The sequence below is a fragment of the Tiliqua scincoides genome, chromosome 3 (genome assembly GCF_035046505.1).
Source record: "Tiliqua scincoides isolate rTilSci1 chromosome 3, rTilSci1.hap2, whole genome shotgun sequence".
NCBI classification, from domain to species: domain Eukaryota; kingdom Metazoa; phylum Chordata; class Lepidosauria; order Squamata; family Scincidae; genus Tiliqua; species Tiliqua scincoides.
In genome coordinates, this window is record NC_089823.1 from 152746137 (window position 1) to 152768093 (window position 21957).

The window sequence follows — 21957 nt, forward strand, 5'->3', positions numbered from 1 at the left end:
CCTTAGTCTTTTCCTAAAGTGGTTATGTTTCATCTTCTAGTTTTATTCTTCCGTCAGGTGAAAACCTTGCATTTGTAGGTTTATATATAACAGTTTCTGCAATGTGTTTTGAAGCAACAATATAAACCACATCTGAGCTACAAACCGTATTTCAAAAAGGACAATGCTGGCCATAACATTTATTTTTGCCCTTTACTGTGACAATAAATATAGCCTTAATTAAGCAAATCTCAACATCAGCCTTACTTTTCAGTGAACTTGCCATTTGTTTTTTGCTCTAAATTTAGCTCTGATAATGGGAGAAAAAAAGGCTACAATAATCTTTTTCAGTCTTGTTTAGTTGATTCCTAATCAAATTCATCAGCTAGCTCCCATATATTATATAGTCTTTCATGCACATTTTGCCAATTTTCCAGCCCAAGCAGAAAACTTACTCAATGACCTTTACCATAATAATTGGGGATAATGACAAATTAATTATATACTACTGGTCTGACAACAACAATAAAAAAAAGTGAAAATTGCCTTTGGTACATGGATTAGTGAAATCTTCAATTACTTTTAAAAGAGCAAGGGCCCAATCCTATCTAACTTTCCAGCACTGATGTAGCCATGTAATTGGGGCATGTACTGCATCATGTGTGTGTGGCAGGTGCAGTCATGGTGGCCTCCTCAAGGAAGAGGAACAATTTTTCCCTTACCTCAGGGCTGCATTGCAGCTGCATTGATGTTGGAAAGCTGGATAGGACTGGGCCCTTACTTTCTTCATCCAGGTAACTGCATCAAGAACATCCCTTTATCTCAGGAATTGTTGTGGCAAGAATCAATAACCTACAATTCTGTGTGCTACTGTGCCCTGCAGCTAGTCAGCAGAACTTAGGCCAGGCTATTCCTAGAGCTCCAAAGCTCTGGAGTGATCCTGCCCACTTAAGCTGACCACCAGCTCACCTAACTTGGTAGGCTTCGAACCAAGTCCAGCTAGATTTTGCAACAATACAGGGCCTGCCCAGTCATGAGACTCACAGCCCAATCCTATCTAAATCCCAACCCCACTGATGCAGCCATGTCAATGGAGCATGTGCTGTCTCCTGTGGAGGAGGGGGAGTCTGGAGGACTTCTTGAGGGAACAGAGCTTTTATTTCCTTACCCTAGGCAAGACTCTGCTGCCCCAATGCACTTCCTCAAATCTGTGCCAGCTATTTTGCCAGCACAAGTGTGAGGAGAATAAGGGGGAAAGAAGGGAAAAGGGTTATTCCTTTCTCATTCCACCTCCTGAGCACTCCCACCCAGAAACTCCCCCTTCCCACCCTGTTCCATCTACTGCCACCACTCTCCATCCTTACCGCCAGCTTACTGTCACTGTCAGAGGCAGCCAGCAGCATCAGTAGACTCAAAATGGTTGCCAGCAGCACGCTGTTCATAACACCATATGACCATTTACTACCATATGACCATTTAGCCTCATTAAGGGCGGCCTAGTTCTAGTCTGAATTGGGTTGCCTGTGAGGCAGCTGCTTCTGGTGACAGGCTGGGGAGGGGCGCAAATTGGCCATACCCGTCCATCATCTCCCCAGTCTGCCATCTACCTAGATGCATTATCATTTGATCTGATGCTCTCTGAAAGTGAGCAAAAAGAGGACTGTAAGAGTGGCAACATGTCTCTTCCTTCAGCACCACTGCCATGAGCAAGCATCATGCCATTGCCAACTCTGGGGTAGGAATACATTTTGTCTTCTCTCTAGTCCAGCTCAGTCTGGGCTAGCGAGTCCAGCATAGACTAGTCCAGCCTACAGAGACCACCCAGGTTGAGCTGCAGCATCCTCTCCCACAGGGAGTGCATGAAGGGGAGGGGAGGGGAGGGAAATTACTGGTCGCCTGGAACATACAAGGGAGACACTTATGCTCCCCTCCACACACTTCCTTTTTGGCCTCCTTCCTGGACTTTCCAAATCGGAATGAGGTGTGGGGTACCAGGGGGAAAGAAGAAATGAGGGCACACAATTCCAGGACATAATTTGACACTGCCTCAGATGACTGCTTTGCTCAGGTCTTCCACATTAACTGCTATTCAGGGCTGTCCCTAGAAGGATGCAGGGCCAGGAGCAACCCAACCAGTGCAGGGGCCGCATACACACACAGGTATGTGTTGTTTACAGCAGTGCAGCCGTGGACCTCCACAGCCCCGTGCCTGGGGCAAAGCTCCGCGATGGCACACCCCTGTGAGCTATTGCTGCCCCCTTGTGCAGAAATCCCCCCCACTCACCAGAGGCTCATGGAGCCTCATGCAACCTTCTCCCATGCCAGGGAAACCTCTGTGAGGTTCCCCGGCACTATAAACTGTGCTTCTGGCGAACTGGAAGCACAGTTTCTGCCCCCGTCGGGAGCCTTAGAGAGGCTTCCATGGGGTCCCTGTGGCCGACGCCTGGGGTATTTGCCCCAGGGCGGTCAATGGCAGGCACGCAACTGCAGCAGTGGTTCTCACACGTTTAGCACTTACCCACTTTTTAGAATTATAATCTGTCAGGACCCACCGGAAGTGATGTCATGACCAGAAGTGACATCATCAAGCAGGAAAAGTTTTAACAATCCTAGGCTGCAATCCTAGCCACACTTATCCAGGAGTAAGTCGCATTTACTAGCATTGTTAAAAGAATAAACATAGTAGCTTGTTAAAAGTACAGGTCTATAACATTTCCCCAAATGCAGTCACATACCATGGTAGCATCAAGTCTAATCTATGAAAAATAAAATAATGAAATGAATGGGGACCCACCTGAAATTGGTTCCTGACCCTGTTGGCAACCTTCAGTCTCGAAAGACTATGGTATCGCGCTCTGAATGGTGATTCTGGAACAGCGTCTAGTGTGGCTGAAAAGGCCAATTCGGGAGTGACAATCCCTTCCACACCGGGAGCAAGTGCAGTCTGTCCCTGGTCTGTCTCCCTGGCTATGGCCCTTCCTTCTTTGCCTCTTTGCCTCAGACTGTTGGCCAAGTGTCTCTTCAAACTGGGAAAGGCCATGCTGCACAGCCTGCCTCCAAGCGGGCTGCTCAGAGGCCAGGGTTTCCCACTTGTTGAGGTCCACTCCTAAGGCCTTCAGATCCCTCTTGCAGATGTCCTTGTATCGCAGCTGTGGTCTACCTGTAGGGCGCTTTCCTTGCACGAGTTCTCCATAGAGGAGATCCTTTGGGATCAGGCCATCATCCATTCTCACGACATGACCAAGCCAATGCAGGTGTCAGTTTGAGAAACACTGGTTTACAGGTCAGGTAGCTACACAGTCATATTTTGCCAATGGGAACACCCCAGCCATCTTCATTTCCAGAGTGGCTGGGCCAGGCAGGGCTGTTCCACATTGTTACTATAGCACTGGGGCCAAGGACTACCTGCCATATTATGAAGTACCATTAGTGATACCAGTTCCATTGTTTGGAAAGGACTGTTCTAGACACGTGGAAGATGCCCTTTTCTGCCTGCACAAAACCAGGCAAAATGATGTACACCACAGTGGTGAATAACTACATTCACTGAATGCTACAGTTAAATCAGATGCCAAATTCAGATGCTCAAACTGCACTTAGCAGAGCATGATGCAATCTCCCTTTGCCTAAAAGCATTCTACACTACTGAAAGTTATCAGTTTCAAGCGATTTGAAAATTGTAGTTTCAGCTTCCAGACACAAACCAAAAAAGAAAATGCAAAACAACTTAATCATTTGTGGCTTTGATGTATTCTGCATTATTTTCTTGGATGATTGGTGGCCACCCCAACACGAAAGACCCAGAGGTAGAGATTAAGGTATTGATGCATGTGAGAAAACTCAATCATGTTTGTTAAGAGCATGAGGCAGACTCACATGCACACAGATCTATCTCCTAGGAACATGTTCAAGCTATTTCTGAAATGGTTATATTGAATAATAAGTGGAATAGGAGAATCTAAACTATTACATTGGTCAGTTCAAAGACAGCACTGATAAACTGGGTTGGTAGAACTAATTCAGAATACAGTAAATGTATATATCAACACTATATAAGGTTAGGTTTAGGGTTTTTGTGTAATTTTTTCACAAAGAATTGGTCACCGTTTTTTTCCTGGTAAACAAAATTCCACTCAGAATCTGATAAAATATTTGGATTCCTGATAATCTCAATTTCATTTGGTTTAATAAAAGTTTTTTTAATCCTATTTTTAGACTACATTTTTAAAACAATAACAACAAAGACCCTGATGTAGTGGCTCTTGGATGTACAGAAGCTCTGATGCTCACACAGCAAATCCTTCCCTCTACAGAGCGCAAAGAGATGTTTCTCAAATGAGAATGGAGAAGTACTAGCTTATGTGAAGGTTCCATCAGCCTCCATAGCTGAAAGTTGACTTTTTTGAGACATTTTGCCATTTGGAACCGTTTCATAAAACACTTGACTAACAGAACAAAATCACTTCATCTTGGTTCACACTTTCCCCTTCCTATATATTATTATACCCTAATACATCCCTAATACATTTCATTTGCAAGCTCAGCTCAACTTTTGACAATGTTAACTTAAAAATGCACAGTGAGCTGGTTCCTAGTCCTTGAACAAGAGACACACCAAATAAGTTATGGGATTCTTTTTTTAAAAAAACACAAACACATTAATAGCTGGACAAATTCATAGAATCAAAGAGTCGGAAGAAACTCACAAAGTCATCTAGTCCAACTCCTTGCCTGCAGTGGGAAATCTCCTAAAGCATCTCCAGCAGGTGCCCAATCAAACCTCTGCTTGAAGATCTCCTGTGAGGGAGAATCAACTACCTTCCTCAGCAATTTGTTCCACTGCCCATACTGTAAAAAATTTCTTCCTGTGAATGGCAGTGCAAAGGTCAGAAAATTTCAAACCCAGCCTGGAAAAAGTTGCTAGCTTTGTAGGAGAAGAAAACACACTCCAAGATCAGATTTTCAGTGTCGTCTGCTACTAAATGTTGGATGTCAACAGAGTTACATGACCTTCACTAGGCTAAGATCAAATGCAGAAAACAGACTGCAAGAAAGAAGCAACATACACCTGCTCACACCAGAGATTTTTCAAGCAGTAAAACATTTTTCACCCTTAAATATAATTACTAAAATTTAAAAACACTTTAAAAGCAGAAACTAGTCCATGCAGGAAAAAGTAAACAGAAAATAGTGTTTGAAGCAAACAGTAAAATAATTTTGTGGAGAGCTGAATACTTTGAAAAGTACAGGTGATGTTGAAGGGATGCAAGGGAGGGCACCAGAATGAGGTCTCTTGTTATCTGGTGTGCTCCCTGGGGCATTTGGTGGGCCGCTGTGAGATACAGGAAGCTGGACTAGATGGGCCTATGGCCTGATCCAGTGGGGCTGTTCTTATGTTCTTATGAAGGAAGAAAAACATTATAGATCGTCCCTCGTTATCCACTGGGGTTCCGTCCAGAAACCCGAGTGGATTAAAAAAATCCATGGGGAAAAAACAGTGGAAAAATAGATTTAAAGACCCACTTCAGGTTTCTTGCCCCTCCGTTGTTCCTAATGGAATAAGGTCTTGCCTCAACATCCACAGGGGTTTGATTCTGGGACTCCCTGCTGACACCATAAGATGTTAAATTAAAAAAGTTTAAAAAAATAAAAAAGTGTGTCCCTTTACGATTGTGGTTTAAAAACAGCTTTTCTTACAGTTGTAGAGAGGCAGTCAAGGAATTAGAAATTGAAATGACTACCTGCCTTTGCCTGGCTCAGCTGAAGAATGGAATGATCACTTGCCTGACTGTCTCTCTACAACAGAAAGAATAGCAGTTTTTTAAAACTGTGATTTTAAAGGAATGCATTTTCCCCCCTTCTCCAGAGATCAGCACATTCCTTCTCATATGCAGTGGCCATTCAGGTTGAGTCAAATTCATGTATTAAAAAATCCATTTATAACAAGATTGGACGTGTACTATCTGACTATTTGACTTAAAAGGACATTCTGCAAACTCCACAAAACCAAATGAGACTACCCTTATACTTTTCAGGCAGTGTCCCTCAGCTCAAGTGCAGCATTAACCATGATGGTGGCTGGAGGTCATATGGAAAGAACAGGCAGATTTACTACAAAGCTGTCCAATTCTGATCCGAGCAGAGCATACAATAGATATAGCTACATACAAATCCTTTGGTCTTTTCTATATCAAGGCTTTCACTATTAATAACGCTGCTGGCAGAGTTCAGTCACAAAACATAATAAGGCTGAAGAAGCAACAAGAACAAAATCCACACTCAAACCAGTTACATGATAGTTGGTAACCTCAAGGTGATTGTAGCAACAAAAAAAATAAAATAAAATAAAATGATAGAAAAAAATCACGTCAATAGAAACATAGGTTGTAACTTAAGCTAGACACTTTGAATCTCAGAAATTCAGCATTTGGAACTAAATGAAATTTTATCTCAGCATCACTTATCAGCACTGAATTTTTCCTCATTCAGCACAAAAGACCTTGAAAGAAATTTTACCTCTTTCTTGCCTCCTGAAGCTCAGTTCAAGCACAAACAAAACTAAAATACTGAAACAACACATTAAAAGATAGTCACAAGCCAAGGTGCTGGACATAGGAATAGAGAATGACTAACCCTTGAAACACAATAGCTACAATGTGGAAGGCAAAGACCATTTCACAGATGGATCCCTAACATAACATTTGTTGAAACTTAATCCTGACAATGTTGCAGGTGAATTCATTCACACTGAGAAGAAGAAAGGCCCACAAAGCATTACAGAAAGAGATCCTGGTGAGCCAAAGAGAACGATGACATTATAATACAAGCAAAAAATTGTGTCATTTATCAGTGGACATTATAACAGTGGAGTTACAAAGCACTTCTCACCTTTGAGGTTCTACTGACAAAATATAACTCTTTATATTTTGGCTACTGCATAGAAAGCTTGTTAGTAAGTCGCTTCTTTTCACTTCACTCAACGTTGACATCAATCATGCTTACTTTGTAGGAACTCTTTACAACTCACCTGACACAATCATGTATCCAATACCTCTGGGTCGCCCTTTGTCCTGGTCAATTGCAGTTATCATACGCACTGTTGTACCCTGGGGACAAGAGGAAAGAAAAGAGAGAATTTGAATGTTCCAGGACCTGTTGAATTTTCAGTGCAACATTTCCATGTTTTATTAGGCTTGCTGGGTAGTTCAGTATCTAATTCCCTCACATTTCTTCAGGCAATTTATAATGTATGAAGAAGTTTTCCAAATCTCCACAAATGGATCAAATGGGAAGTTTAGCAGCTGTGGAGAGAATAGTCACCAGTACACTTTGAAATGGTTCAAAAGGTATTGAGAACAAAACGGCTAATATTATAATTCCGTTGTACAAATCGATGGTAAGGCCACATCTGGAGTATTGTGTCCAGTTCTGGTCACCACATCTCAAAAAGGACATAGTGGAAATGGGAAAGGTGCAAAAGAGAGCAACTAAGATGATTACTGGGCTGGGGCACCTTCCTTATGAGGAAAGGCTACAGCGTTTGGGCCTCTTCAGCCTAGAAAAGAGAGGGGGGACATTGAGACATACAAAATTATGCAAGGGAAGGATAAAGTGGATAGAGAGATGCTCTTTACACTCTCACATAACACCAGAACCAGGGGACATCCACTAAAATTGAGTGTTGGGAGGGTTAGGACAGACAAAAGAAAATAATTCTTTACTCATCATGTGGTCAGTCTGTGGAACTCCTTGCCACAGGATGTGGTGACGGCATCCAGCCTGGATGCCTTTAAAAGGGGATTGGACAAGTTTCTGGATGAAAAATCCATTATGGGTTACAAGCCATGATGTGGGTGTGCAACCTCCTGATTTTAGAAATGGGTTATGTCAGATGGAAGGGAGGGCACCAGGATGCAGGTCTCTTGTTATCTGGTGTGCTCCCTGGGGCATTTTGTGGGCTGCTATGAGATACAGGAAGCTGGATGGGTCTATGGCCTGATCCACTGGGGCTGTTCTTATGTTCATTTATTTAAGTGTGCTGTTTGTAAAGTACTCAATAACTGGAAAGGGCATCATGTTGAATTCCCAGAGCAAACTTTCTCAGTGTAGCTTCACCACTGCTTATCACTCTACACTATTCTGTCTTTACTATTCAAATCTTGCACCCCCTACACAATTACACTAGCAAACCTCAATCTTGACCTGCAACCCTCACAAAGACACTAAGAAGACTTGACCCATATTCTTGTAAGAAGACATGAGAGGAATTGGATGACCATTTTTTAAAGTGGGCGAATATCAAGGGAGACTCTGAAGAGAACTCCAATACCATTTCATTGTCACTTATCATGAGGTCAGGGAGCTGAAGCTGAAGTAGGTCACCCAGGTGAATGTGGCTATTAGTGCTGGAGCACTGCATTTGACTTGGGTCACTATTCTGGGAGATAAAACAGAGAAATCTCAATAGAGACCAAGAGAAACAGCTACAGATTTACAACGCATAAGCAACTTATGGACTAACTCTCATTTTGTAGTTTCCAGGAAAAAAACAACATGCTGCTTTATCTTGCTACACAATTCCCATTCTACTAAACAGTAGCAACTCAACAATAACTCCCTCCACTTGTGACTTCATGTATCATATTTTGCAAGATGGTTGCTTTATGCTGTGACCAACAATGCAAAACATAGAGACATTTATTTTTCTTTTTTAAAGAAAAACAAGCTTGGGGTTTGTTGCTCCTTTCTCATTCTCTGGATGAAGCATCCACTCGAGTGGGCAACCAGGGTTTTCAAAGCCATTCTTTCAGCAGCTCCTGCCTCCACCAAAAAGCCACGATCCTTCACTAAAATGTAAAACAAAAATTAGGTGCAAGAGCAATTGGCATTCCTCACTTGGTGACTGCCCATTTTAATTAACTTCTAAGAAGATGATAGTAAGTTGAAGGATAACTTGCCCAAGGACAAGGTCACTGTTGTGGCCTTCCTTGAGTGGTGAGCTATTCACCCTGTCTGCTGTCTGTCTACCAGAAGCCCAATACGGATGGAACCACTCTGATCCACTCCCCAACTCACTAAAAGCAAGCAGGAAATGAATCCCAGCACATACTGCTTTGTTTTAAGGGACTGCAAAGGAACAGAAAGATAAGGAGGTAGAAGGCAGGCTCACTGCCCCCTGTGCAGTGACTGAAACGTCATACTGAGTTCCATAATGAATATGGAGCTTCAAATATACAACTGGCTGAGGCAGGCGGCTGCACCTAAGCCAGTGCTGGAACTGAGCCATACACAAAAACGTGAAGCTCTGTAGAGCTCTCTAGTGAAAGTGAGCTGGGTTTGCCTCACTTGCATCATAGAGTTCTGGGTATATAACAGGAATGCTGCCTGTTACACTGAAGTGAATGGGGGCAGGCCTTACATGGAACTGTGTGCATGCAAAATATCTCCCATATACAGACCAGAGTTGCCGGAATTTACTCTTTTTCTCCCTCATATCTTTCAACATAAAAGCCTTTATCCTTTCAGCCTCCATGTCTTTCAGCATAAATGTCCTGAATTAGCTCCTGGGGTCATGGTTACACAACAAATGCCCATATTTACACACATAATAATAATCAATGGACTGTGAACACATTTATGACTTTCGGCTGTTCTGCTTTCCTCTGTTTACCAAGGCCCAGAGAAAAGAGGCATCCATTTTGTCCTCAGAGAAAGTGTCAACAGTGGCATTTGCTGTCTAATGAGACTGCAAGAGCACACATCTGCCTTGGCAGTAACAAACACCAATATAATAATTTATCACCTGAAGGCCGGAGGTCAGACAGTGTCACTACACTTCTGCCTCTTATCTAAATGTTTTATTAGCCTGACTTTTCTTTATGCCTACTTTTAGGCATCAGCTGGTGTGTGATCCTATGCATGCTTAAGTAGAAGCATCAGCTGCTTCTAACAGAAAAGGATAAATATACCTAAATTCTAACAATTTTCCAGACAAACTACGAAGATACAATTTCGCTCAGTTATCTCTTATCTACAGAGACCTGCAGGAGAAAGTGGATTTTTAATTTTTTTTTTTTTAAAAAGACAAATTTCTTATCCCCTTCTCCTCTTCTCATGCACTCCCCATACGCTCTGAAGTCACATGCACAAAATCTTGGCTTTACCCTTTTTTCTCCTTTATTCCCCAATATCCAGCCTTTTACCCTTTACCATATTGCAAAAATCCAGGCCTCCCCTCAGCAGAAAACCTTCAAGTTCTTGTGTATCCTGTCTTGCAACTGCAACTTCCTCCTCATTGGTCTTCCTTAAATCCCACCACTGGCTTCCAGGGATGGGAACTTGAGTCAGGTGACGAGACTCAGAATCGCGAAAATGCACATTTTTCGCTGACTTGTTTACACTCAAATCACATGCGTGGAAGACTCAGCAAAACACTTGAGTTAAGAGCCCATTGATTTGGCACTCTTCCCATGCATGCAGACTTGAGTCTGCCTGCATCTGGGTGTGTTTACTTACTGTTTTCATGGTGTGAAAAACCTCATGGGGTCATCATTCAGACTGGGTGAGCAGCAGGGAGGTTCCAGCCAGAACTCAGGGAAGGGTTAATGTTTACTTTTGCATCCAAGCAGGAGGGGGGAGGGGGGAGCGGGTTCTCTTTTTCTTTGATGATCATTGGTTAAAGGATGGGAGTTTTGATCTTTTCTTTGGTTGAGGTAGGGCAGGAGGAGGAGCCCAAGGGGGTCTTGCCTTATCATTGGTTAGAGAAGCCCAGGGAGAGGGAGGAAGCAGGAAAGCTGGGAGAGGTGGTTCATAGCAATCACTTTTGTCAAGCGCATGGCTCCCTTGTTACTTGGGAGGAGGGAGCCCCATTGAATGACTGGCGCAGATGGAACTACTTCTGAACAGAGCTGCAAAGGATTGGGTCATCCTGGTAAGCCTCACAGCTGCTGCACGTGATCCTCCTCCCTCTTGCCGCATCTCTCTTGTTTCTCAAGCAGTCCCTCCCACCCCTCCCGGCCTGTTTATAGATGGGCAGGGAAAACAGGGGAGTGTTTAAAAAAAACTCCGACACACACACACCCCTTGGCATCAGCCCCTTTTTTTCCATGGCTGGCAGGGAACGACTCAAGACTCAAATCTTTTCAAGTCGCGAAAGGGCAACTTGGCAAGTGCCCCCGTTATGACTTGTTTTTGAGCTGAGTTGCAGGAGGACATTGTGCATTTTTAAACTGTGCTCGCTCAGTGGTGCAAATGCAGGAAATACAAAACATGCTATAATACTCTGAAACTTATTTGAAACTACGGACTGTTTCCCTTTTTATTCCAGGCATTTTAGAAGATATTCTACAAAAGCATTCCAATTAATCTGAAGGCACTAACTAAACTCTGGTAACTGACCTTTGAACAAAAGACAGCAGCTACAACCATGCTACTAACAAAAAGTAGAGTTTACAAATCACTAGAGTGATTACATTTTCCAAGCCAGTAAATACAGATATAGAGGCTAGAGGTCACTACATTTACCATTCCTTTGGATAGTATTAGTTCAAAATTTAGCATAGCTCCATGGCAGAGAACATCCTTTACAAGCTCCATATTCAGTCCCTGCCATCTCTAGTTAAGGCTTTCTAGATAGCAAGCTTGGGAAAGAGATCCACTGCCAGTTGGAGGACAAAGCTTTGATCTTCATAGATCAATAATTTCAAAATTAGGACTCATATTACATATATAAACCATTTTCATACACTGGTCAGTTTTTTATTTTTATTTGCTGCCCTATACTAATTTCAGGGTACTCCCTCTATGTAGCAAACTGCTCCATTTAGTAAAATAGCCCTCAAGACACTGCCCTGTACATTTACATTCTGACACTGAAAAGCATTCAATTATCCCAGCCAAGTACTTTGTTAGTTATGTTGCTAAGGGACCAATCCTATCCAACTTTCCTGCACAGGGCAACTGCAATGCAGCTCCAAAGTAAGGGAACAAATGTTCCCATACCTTAGGGATGCGTCTGTGACTGCCTCCCTACACAGAATGCAGTGCACACCCCATTGACACAGTTACACTGGCATTGAAAAATTGGATAGGATTGGGCCCTGAAACAATTAGCTCTCTGATTCATAAGCAAACAGAAAATGTTCCAAGGAGGAAAATTAAACCCAATCCCTGCATTTACTTTTGATGTGTAATTATCACATTATTATTATTATTATTATTATTATTATTATTATTATTATTATTATTATTAATAATAATAATAATAATAATAATAATAATAATAATAATAATAATAATAACAGTATTTATATACCACATTTCAACTAAAAGTTCACAAAGCGGTTTACAGAGAAAAATCAAATAACTAATGGCTCCCTGTCCCAAAAGGGCTCACAATCTAAAAAGATGCAAAAAGAACACCAGCAGACAGCCACTAGAAAAGACACTGCTGGGGTGAGGTGGGCCAGTTACTCTCCCCCTGCTAAAAAGAGGAGCACCCACTTGAAAAAGTGCCTCTTACCCAATTAGCAGGGGTTAGAGCAGGGGTTATTATCTCAATAACTTCATATATCGGTTTCCTGAGAATGTATTATAAATACACTCCTTGTGGTGACATCCGATATTGGCCATGAAAGATGAAAAACTTGAGAGAAAGTTAAGAGTAGACCACATCTTACCCATGAGGGCATATCCATATGAAATATTCACTGTATATTTTGACAGTGTAAAAATCTCATGGCAACTTTTTTTAAATAGAAGGTGAACACAGAAAGCATGGAGTAGATTCTAACATTACACTTTGTATTGCCACACGACAAGATACTCATGGGGGGATATGTGGATCTTCTCACCTCAAGAAACAAGACTTGCCTGTCCAAACTCTTCACTTCCTTCAAAATGTCTTTGCTATTTCACTCAAGCAGGAACCTTCAAATTTGTCTCAAATTTTTATTTTGATAAAATGGGCTGGCAACACATAAATGCACGCACACCTCGAAGAAATATCACTGTTCTAGCTCACCTCAAAATTCCTTAGATAGTTCATCTAAGCAGAAATTTCCACATATGCTTGAAATTTCACTTTAGGGAAAATTCAGTGGTAATTATAATGTTCATCAAGTCCTGCAAAAGGATCTAATCTGTCATTCTTCTGGCTTGAAGTGAACTTGTAGCATCCACATATACTGACCAGTCAAACCCAAGGCTAAAAGGAATTTGAGAGGGAGTATAAAAACCAATTTGAATAAGACAATGAAGAATGTAGTATATAGGGAAATAATTCTACATACAAGATTTAGTGATCCGATCCCAAATTTGCTGCACTTTAAATTTGTCATTCCCATGGGAGAGGTTATGAAGTCCTGACATCTCATTTGTAAACTAAAGTGCTCCTACGTTGCAAAGGCACTGGGTAAAAGCATGGCTGATCTGACAGTGCACTCATCACTTGTCAAAAGAAAGGAGTAGCTTAGAATGGTAAGTGTCACAAACCACAAATGCGGCACATTTAAAAGAGAAGCCAGCTGCAGAGAAGGGTGGAGTTGGTGATGGCGTAGGAATAGTAATGGGCCTGTAAATATTTATGGGATAGTTTTATCTTAACAAGCCAACCCTACGGTGGCAATGTGCATCATGATCATAGTCAGAAAGAGAAGCTTAGTAACTGCTGATGCCATCATGAATGTATTTTCTTTTTTGCATGATCTTCCTATTTAATCCCAATTCAATTTTGTCCCCACATAGGACATACATTTATCCATCCAGTGGACAGGAGACATTATTAGGTTGTCACAAATAAAGGCCAGGCATTGGTAGCTTTTAAACACAGTAAAACATTAAGTTCAGTGCAGGAGCTTCATCCATTCAAGTCAAACTTAAATGAATGAGAGTCAGACAAACACAGCTTAGGGGCATTTTATTTTATGAAATTGGCTTCCATGGTGGACACTAGCTTAGGTGGTGTTTTAAAAATATTAGAAAAGTCAGAAGAGGAAATTATGATTAACCTATAATTTGTCTACTGTTAATAGTGATTAATTGCTATTCTGAATGCACCAACTGAAGTTGAATCGGTAGGGTTACCTAGTGGTTAGACAGTTATGGAAAGACCACATTCCCCTCTGGAAAATCTGACTAGCACCAGATGGCTGGAAGCCCTGTTCTGGACATGTATGGACACTACCACTGCCACTGGTACTGAAGGTTCAAGGGTTAGCCTGACCAGGCAGGTCCTATGATAGGACACAGGCCCTCAGTCAGCGCCTGACCTGGCCAAAATCTGACACCACCTGTTTAGCACCTCATTGGGCATTGAGTCTGCTCAATTCCTCCTATACCTAAATCTTAGAACTGTTACACACTGCAGATGTGGGGAATTTTGACCCTGCAACCTTAACCCCACTCCCTTTTTCCCTTTGCTTGATGACATCTGGCTTGATCTGGAGAACTTGAAGTCTTGCTTATGATTTTAAATTGATACAGATCGCTCCGAAAAAAGGCAGAGCCAGAATCATAGCTTTTTGATCTTGTTACGTAGTGAAAAAGAAAGTGCCCAGATCCTGTGTCTGTCATCATAAATACATTGGCTCCTTGAATTACAGACATCCAAGTTATATCGCACAGGTGCAATAAGTCCTTTGGTGGTGTTTTTGTGCAAGTACGATAGTACTGGTCCGGCAAGAACCAAATGTTTCAACTCAAGTACATTTATGGGACAGTGTGCCTTGCCTGGCTCTAACTGGCCCCAAGCAGTGAGGGCATGGGTGTATAATATAGTTGTAGGTTTTAAGCTTAAAAAAAAAAAAGAGGTAGTATGTTATTTTCATGCTCTTTTATTTTTGCCCTATGCTTGCAGAGGACACACATGGGTTTGCCAACGTTGCTTTGCAGGACTGGATAATATTAAAATGTTTTATAAAACAACAACTTTTCCTGACAAGGGCATGGTGATCACTGAGCCCTTATATACTCCCTGGGTCTGACTATGTCCCTGGACCAGATCCCTTGGAGAGGAGCAGAAAAGCTTAAAGGGGCAGCCTTCTGACTGCAGACTAGCACTCCATCTCCTCTCTATTATTTGCTGCCAGGACCACTGCCTGAAGGGGTAAATAGGATTCAGAGAACACAAGGCTCTTGTAGGTGAGGATGCTGGGTTCTCATTAGTATTCAGTTCAGGGATCTCCAGTCTGGGGGGGACCAACCTAGGGGTCTGTAGCTCAGGGGTCTTGCTGGGCTTGGGCTTAACATCAAGATCCTGATGCAGTGCCTCTGCCATTTGTGTTTCTGAACCTTCTCACCCCTTTGTCCTGCTTCCATTGAGTCCATGTCTGGATCATTGCTGGAGAGCTGGGTCATGACATCTGCAATGCTGTGCATGCAGTAGTTTTGAACAGGAACACTGAGGAACACTTCCCTTGCAAGAAACAGAAGGGACAGAGAAAAAAAATTACCAATATCCTTTGTTTAAATAATACGCACCTGTCAAAAGAAGGAAAGATATTGTACCATTATCCTTTCTGAAGAAAGGGGGAGGATGTACATAGATCCTTTTTAATAAAACCTTGAGCTTCTAATAAAGCATTCACAGGTAGACTAAAAAATATTATAAAGAGGAATTAACAGAGAGGTATGGAGCCTCTGGGGGAAAGACAGCATGAAACAAAACTATTTCTTTAACATGGATATCTTTTTTTTAAGCAGTTGGTATAAGGACATATGTCTTTAATTATTTGTTTTAGAAGTAATACCTACGTCAAAAGAAAACCACATCATCCAACTTTACCTAAAACCTTTCAAGGAACAAATATGAACTGGACCCCAATACTTCTTCCCTTGCAATTAACATGTTGGTATACGAATATATAATGCTTTCAGTTGTTGCCATAGAGCTTACAAAGCCTAGAAAAAAACAATTGCTTACCTGTTTAGATTTTGTTAAAAGCAGTACCACAAAGTTGTAAAGGGAACCAGCACCTCCCTAATGGGATTGTTATGGCTAAATAATTATTCTCATGCTTCTCCTATAGTGCAGAGCCAAGCTGCTTTCAGCAGGGGTTGTGCAAACAGCAATGTAGTGCAGGTCTGATGCTGGAGAGACTGACAGCACTATTCTATACATGTCTACTCAGAAGTAAGTCCTATTGAGTTCAATAGGACTAACTCCCAGGAAAGTGTGTATAGGTTTGCAACCTGAATCCCTTAGTTTGGATACAGCTGTTCTTAAAAGGCATAAAAGCAGCCACAGGAATTATTTATCAGGACCATAGCGCTAAGGAAGGGTCCTAACTCTTCCCTTACATGCGAAGTTCAATAGCCAAAGTTGCTAGTGGCTGCAGAGGGTAAAAGGTATGGGAAGAAACTGGGACCACATTTTCCTTTTTGCGCCACTAGCATTTTCAGGGGGATGATTCAAGTTAGGGAATCAGTAGGGAGACAAAGTCTTAATCTTTCCCTCCTTCTCAGCCCCACTCCAAATTTGGTACTCTTTACCTGCTTTTTGAAACAAAACAAAAACCAGGAGTTCTAGTCATGCAAACACTATGTCACAGTTAGTTTGCACCTCAGGCACATTTTAACTAATCATAATTTAAGTCTGTCCTTAAGACAAGACCCAGAGATGACAAGTTTCTATAGGCCCTGAGCATCTCTTTTTGAGAGGAAATGTGGGCTAGGCTAAAAATATATTTTTTTAAACGTTCAGATGTTCATTTCTTGGAAATGCATCAATTTATTTTGGTTTCCATATATCTTCTTATCTGTCTTTAGACACAGATTTGATGAAATGAGATTAGACTCATGCCTTTAAAAAATACCCATGTCTTTATTTTTTAAATAAAGTTTAAGTCAAGACCACATAAGACCACAAGACCACAAGTCAAGAGCCATTTAGTTATTTGATTTTTCTCTGTAAACCACTTTGTGAACTTTTAGTTGAAAAGCAGTATATAAATACTGTTAATAATAATAATAATAATAATAATAATAATAATAATAATAATAATAATAATAATAATAATAATAATAATCTTGACTTAAACTCAACGCAATTTGCAAATTAATACCAGGTCTAATTTATACAGGCAATTTTTGAAATAATGCAATTGATCCTTTTCTTGCACAGCTACTCCAGAAGACACAAAGGCATTTGCAAGCTTTGAAATGCAATTAATTGGCAACTAATGGTCCAATTCTAACAGGGTCTTACACTGCCAGAACTAGTGTAAGGTTTTTTTATGGCTGTCCCAAACCACAACATGCCATACAGCATACCCTGGCTACTACTGCAAGTGGCCTTGAGTGGCCTGGTTCATGTACCAGTGACCCAAAAAAGAACTCCAGCATAGATAAGTCAGCACAGGGGGATGGATCAGGTGCAGGGGTGGGTAACATGGGGTGGGAAAGAATGAAACTGGGGTGGGGAGGAGGGCAAATCAAAGGCAGGGAGGAGTGATAGCAGCAGCAGCAGCAGCAGTACTGCTGATATCTCATCCCCTTCCTGACCCTGATCTACCTTCCCAGGTCTGCTTGGATTTGCACCAGTTTATAGCTGGTGAAGGTGCAAGTAGACCCAGTGAGGCAAAGACGCCTTACCCTGGGACAAAGAAACAAATGTTCCTCTACCTCAGGGAGGCTTTCACAGCTTGAAACTCTCCCATAGGATGCAGCAGGGCACACTGCATTGGTATAGTTGCATCAGTGTGCGGGGAATTAGGTAGAACTAGTCTGTAAATTAGGTGATAATGACCAAGACAATGGCAGCTTCCTGGTTGGGGGGGGTACCTCCTCTAAAGTCAGAAAATAAAAACATAAAGAAAATGCATTCACATAGCTGTTGCTCATCATTTTTTCAGTTTCCTTATCAGCATCTTTGTTTTCATTGCTTTCTCAGCCCCTGTCATTAGTAGCCACTTCCATGCATAGAAGCCTCAACTCTCTCCCTAAACCAGGGGTGCTCAAAATTTTTGGCAGGAAGGCCACATCATCTCTCTGACACTGTGTTGGGGGCCTGAAAAAATAGAAAGAATTAATTTACATTTCAAATTTGAATAAATTTAAATAAATGAATATATTAGAGTCGGAAAATGAATGAATGAATTCAATTCATTTTATGATTCCATTCACCCTAATAAGGGGGGATCTTCATGCCAGTTTATGATCCCATTCACCCTAATAAGGGGGGGATCTTCATGCCAGTTTATGATCCCATTCACCCTAATAAGGAGGGGGGGGGGTTCTTCATGCCAGTTTATGATCCCATTCACCATAATAAGGGGGGATCTTCATGCCAGTTTATGATCCCATTCACACACACACACACAAATGGAGGGGGGAACTTCCACTCTTTCACACACTTATACTTGCCTGATCACCTGCCCCCTCGCCCTCCCTCCTTCCCTCGCTTGGGCTGCCTGCCTCCTTGCCCAGCTGCATGCCTGCCTACCTGCCTGCCCATGTGCTACTGCTGCTGCCTGCCTGCCTGGCTGGCCAGCCAACCAGCCCTCCCTCCCTCAGGAGGGAGATGTGCTATTAGCTGGACTGGGCCCTCCTCCCTTATGATCTCTCTCTCTCTCTCTCCCTCCCCTGGCTCAGGTTGCAGGAGAGGAGGGGAGGGAGGGGAGGGGAGCTGATCCCAGCCCAGCCCAGCCCAGCCCATGGGCAAGAAAAGTAATGCAAGACCTGCAAGTCTCATGTTACCTTCCCACTATAAAAGGCCCTGCACCCCGGCTGGGGTCGTCTTTCCTTCACTGCCACTTAGCTCAGCAGCAGCAAGGGAAAGCAAGGCGCGGAGCTCGCACAGCGGGCCAGCGCGGGCTGGGGTGAGGGCCGAGTGCCCATTGGAGGTGGGGGGACCCCCTGGGGGCCGGATGGGGACCTGCAGCAGGCCGCAAGTGGCCCACGGGCCGGGGTTTGGGCACCCCTATCCTAAACCATCTTGCGCGTGAAGAAGTCACCAGTCATCAGAATAAGTGTACAATAAGAATAAGTGGGCAGGAGGTCTGCTCTAGAGGGTAGAGCCTCCGTTAGCCTGAAGATAACATCAGAAGGTCACCAGTTTGAGGACACCAGCAGCTCCCTGAATGGCTGAGAATGGTGAAACCTTGAAGCAGCTGACCAGCACAGCTCAGTGATTCCGCCTGCTCTTGGTGTGAGCAAGAAGCGTCTTGGCTGCCCTCCATGTGAGAGATGGAGCTGCTGTCAGCCTGCGTGGGAGAACTGGAGGCCAGAAGTGAGACCAAACCAGGAAGATCCATTCTGAAATGTTGTTGGTTCTTAAAAGAGAGAACCTTTATGATTGTAAAAATCCCCTTGACTGATTTAGAAACGCCTGCCTATGTAAACCGCCTTGAATGAAGTCAAAGGAGTAATCCAATGACCAGAAAGGTGGTATATAAATACCTAGTTATTATTATTATTATTATCAGAATGAATTTTTCCCTTACTCCACTATTTGCACTGGTTCCTATGGGAAAAGTAGGTTAAATTTACATTTTTTAAATTAACTCACAGATTTCTGAGAATGCAACCCCCCACATAAATCAAGAGGTGGTGTAGTTAAATTGACAATGCACGTGCATATGCACACTAGTTTGCACAACTATAGGAAAAGTTGCATATTGCTTGCTCATATCTAACGTTAAGAAAGAAAAGACAAAACCTGGCTTGCTCTCTCTTCCCCCTTTGTCTAGTAATGTGCCTAGGCAGAGGCTGGGGAAGGGATCTACAAGGGCATGTGAAAAGTGCTTTTGAGTTATGTCACAATATTCTCATTCCATAAAAATTCAACTATAACAGCTCTTCTTTTCTTTTTTCTTTTCTTTCTTTTTTCTTCTTCTATTATAGGATTAAAAACTTGAAAGGCAAACTGAAGCTCCGTGTCACAGTAGGAGGAGCTGGGGGAGAAGGGTGCCCTGGAAAGCTGCCACGGCAGATTCTGGAGGCAAGAAATCCTATTTCGCACTCCTTAATTCCAGTCAAAGGGCTGATAGGAATCTGCTTGCTGTAATTTACTGCAGTTTATCCATTTCTTTTCCCTTCTGTCGGCTCTTCCCTGATGGGCTGGATGACATGCTGTTACTCAAGTGAGGAAATTAAAATTTGATGCAATAATCCCAAAAAGAAGGATTTTATTAGGTAATGTATACAGTTTTAGATTAGGTGCTCCTGAATGGAAAAAAAATACAGACTTACTGTGTTCCAAAAATAAATATGGATTCAGATTTAAGCAGATAGGTGATCACTCACTGTAGCCCTTTCTTAACTTTTGTACATCCTATTAAATCAATACAAGAAGTGGCATCTTCCATGTAAGGACATGGGCAACAAGAGCAGAAAATATGATAATACAGAAGAATGGCACATACTTCCTCAGATTTCAGGCATATCTCATCCAGTTTCAAAGGGTTGTGTTGGAAGAAAGTTAGACATGATAAATGGCTCAATCCCATCTGAGCCTTCAGCCGATGTAATTCCTATTCCTGGTGTGGCAGCCGTAGCAATGGTGTACGACATGGGGCCATGGGCAAGGAGGAGGAGGATCAGGACAGGGATTGGGGCTGGCTAGGGGGGCATGTTGGGGGAGGGCATGGGTGGATATCGGTGACAGCAGTGCCACTAATATCTTATGCTCCCTTACTGGCCTAAATCAACGCCCCCCCCCCCGGCTTATTCAGACTTGTCCCAGTCAAAGGGCTGGAACAGATCTGAGCATGACCATTGGGGACCACAGTATGACAGAGTCACATCATAGTCCTCGGACAATCCTTAGCATGCAGCGGAAGACATACCAGTACTACAGCACACTACAGCCTGGCCAAGGATAGGTTTGGCCTGCCAGTCCTATTGACCTAAAAAGACCTAAAAGTTAGTTACAACTGACTTGTTTCATTAATTGCATTAGTGCTTAGTCACTAATAACTTTTTTTACACAACCCAATAGGTTTGGTTTGGTTTGAAATAAAACGAACAGGTCATATAGTTCATTATGAAAACAAATCTATTCAGTTCATACTCAAGCATCTAACACAGTGGTTGCCAAACTTCTTAGTACCAGGACCCACTTTTTAAAATGACTCTCTATCAAGAACCACCTAGCTTTATGAGACTTTTAAAAAAGTTTCACTTTACAAGACACTCAAGCCTCTGCTTTTATCCTTTTTACAATGGTGGGATGGGAGACCCCCCTCTGGAGCAATTGTTGAACTCCGCATTCATTGGATCGGGACCATTCTGGTGGTCTTCAATAAGACCCAAAGCACAATTGCCTACAAATGAGTGAACATGCACATGTGGCTCAGTTTTGCTTTCCATAAGGCTCAATACATTTTCCTTGTCAGCTTCGAAGGGGGAATTCCTTCTTGAGACTTTGTTGGGACCTGTGTTCATCAGTTCGGGAGCATTCTGCATTGAATTTGCCTCAGCCTGCCCTTTGAAGTGGACCAAAGACAGGCATATACTTGCAAGCAAGCATGCACATGCTCCTCCTTTCAGTTTCCATAGGGCTCAACACATTTTCCTTGTCAGTTATCTGCTTGTCATTTTTGCTACCCACAAAAACATCGGGTTGTGACCCACTGGTGGGCCCTGACCCACAGTTTGGAAACCACTAATCTAACAGGTTGAGATTTTAAAAAAGTATTAGTGGTATAGGGGTGCTTAAAACACTTCTAAATGCATGTACTTAATAAGTTTGTCTTCCCTGACTATTACTGAGCAACCTTATACAATGAGCCAAATCAAAATTCTTAGCAAACTATTCCATTGGCACTTGAGAAAAAAATAAATAAAGGGATCACTTGAAGATGCCCATTCAAATAAGAAAAGCCAATAAAGCCTCATAATGCAGGTATAATCATGCATTAGCATTTTTGAATTTGTTTTACATCTCCCCACCATCCTCAAAATGACACCACTGAGTCAATTAGGCTGCAAAATGCCCTGGCCAGAGATATAAGTAAATCCCTTGGAGATATGACAGCATTC

At 42.4% G+C, this 21957-nt stretch overlaps 1 protein-coding gene across 1 annotated transcript in view; it reads right to left on the reverse strand.

Moving 5' to 3' along the window:
• The window catches only part of CDH23 (cadherin related 23), a 453381-nt gene that overhangs the window by 274725 nt on the left and 156699 nt on the right, over positions 1-21957 (reverse strand). The window contains exon 8 of the mRNA XM_066621404.1: positions 7007-7085. Coding sequence (XP_066477501.1) covers positions 7007-7085 — 79 coding nt within the window. The remainder of the gene's footprint in view (positions 1-7006; positions 7086-21957) is intronic.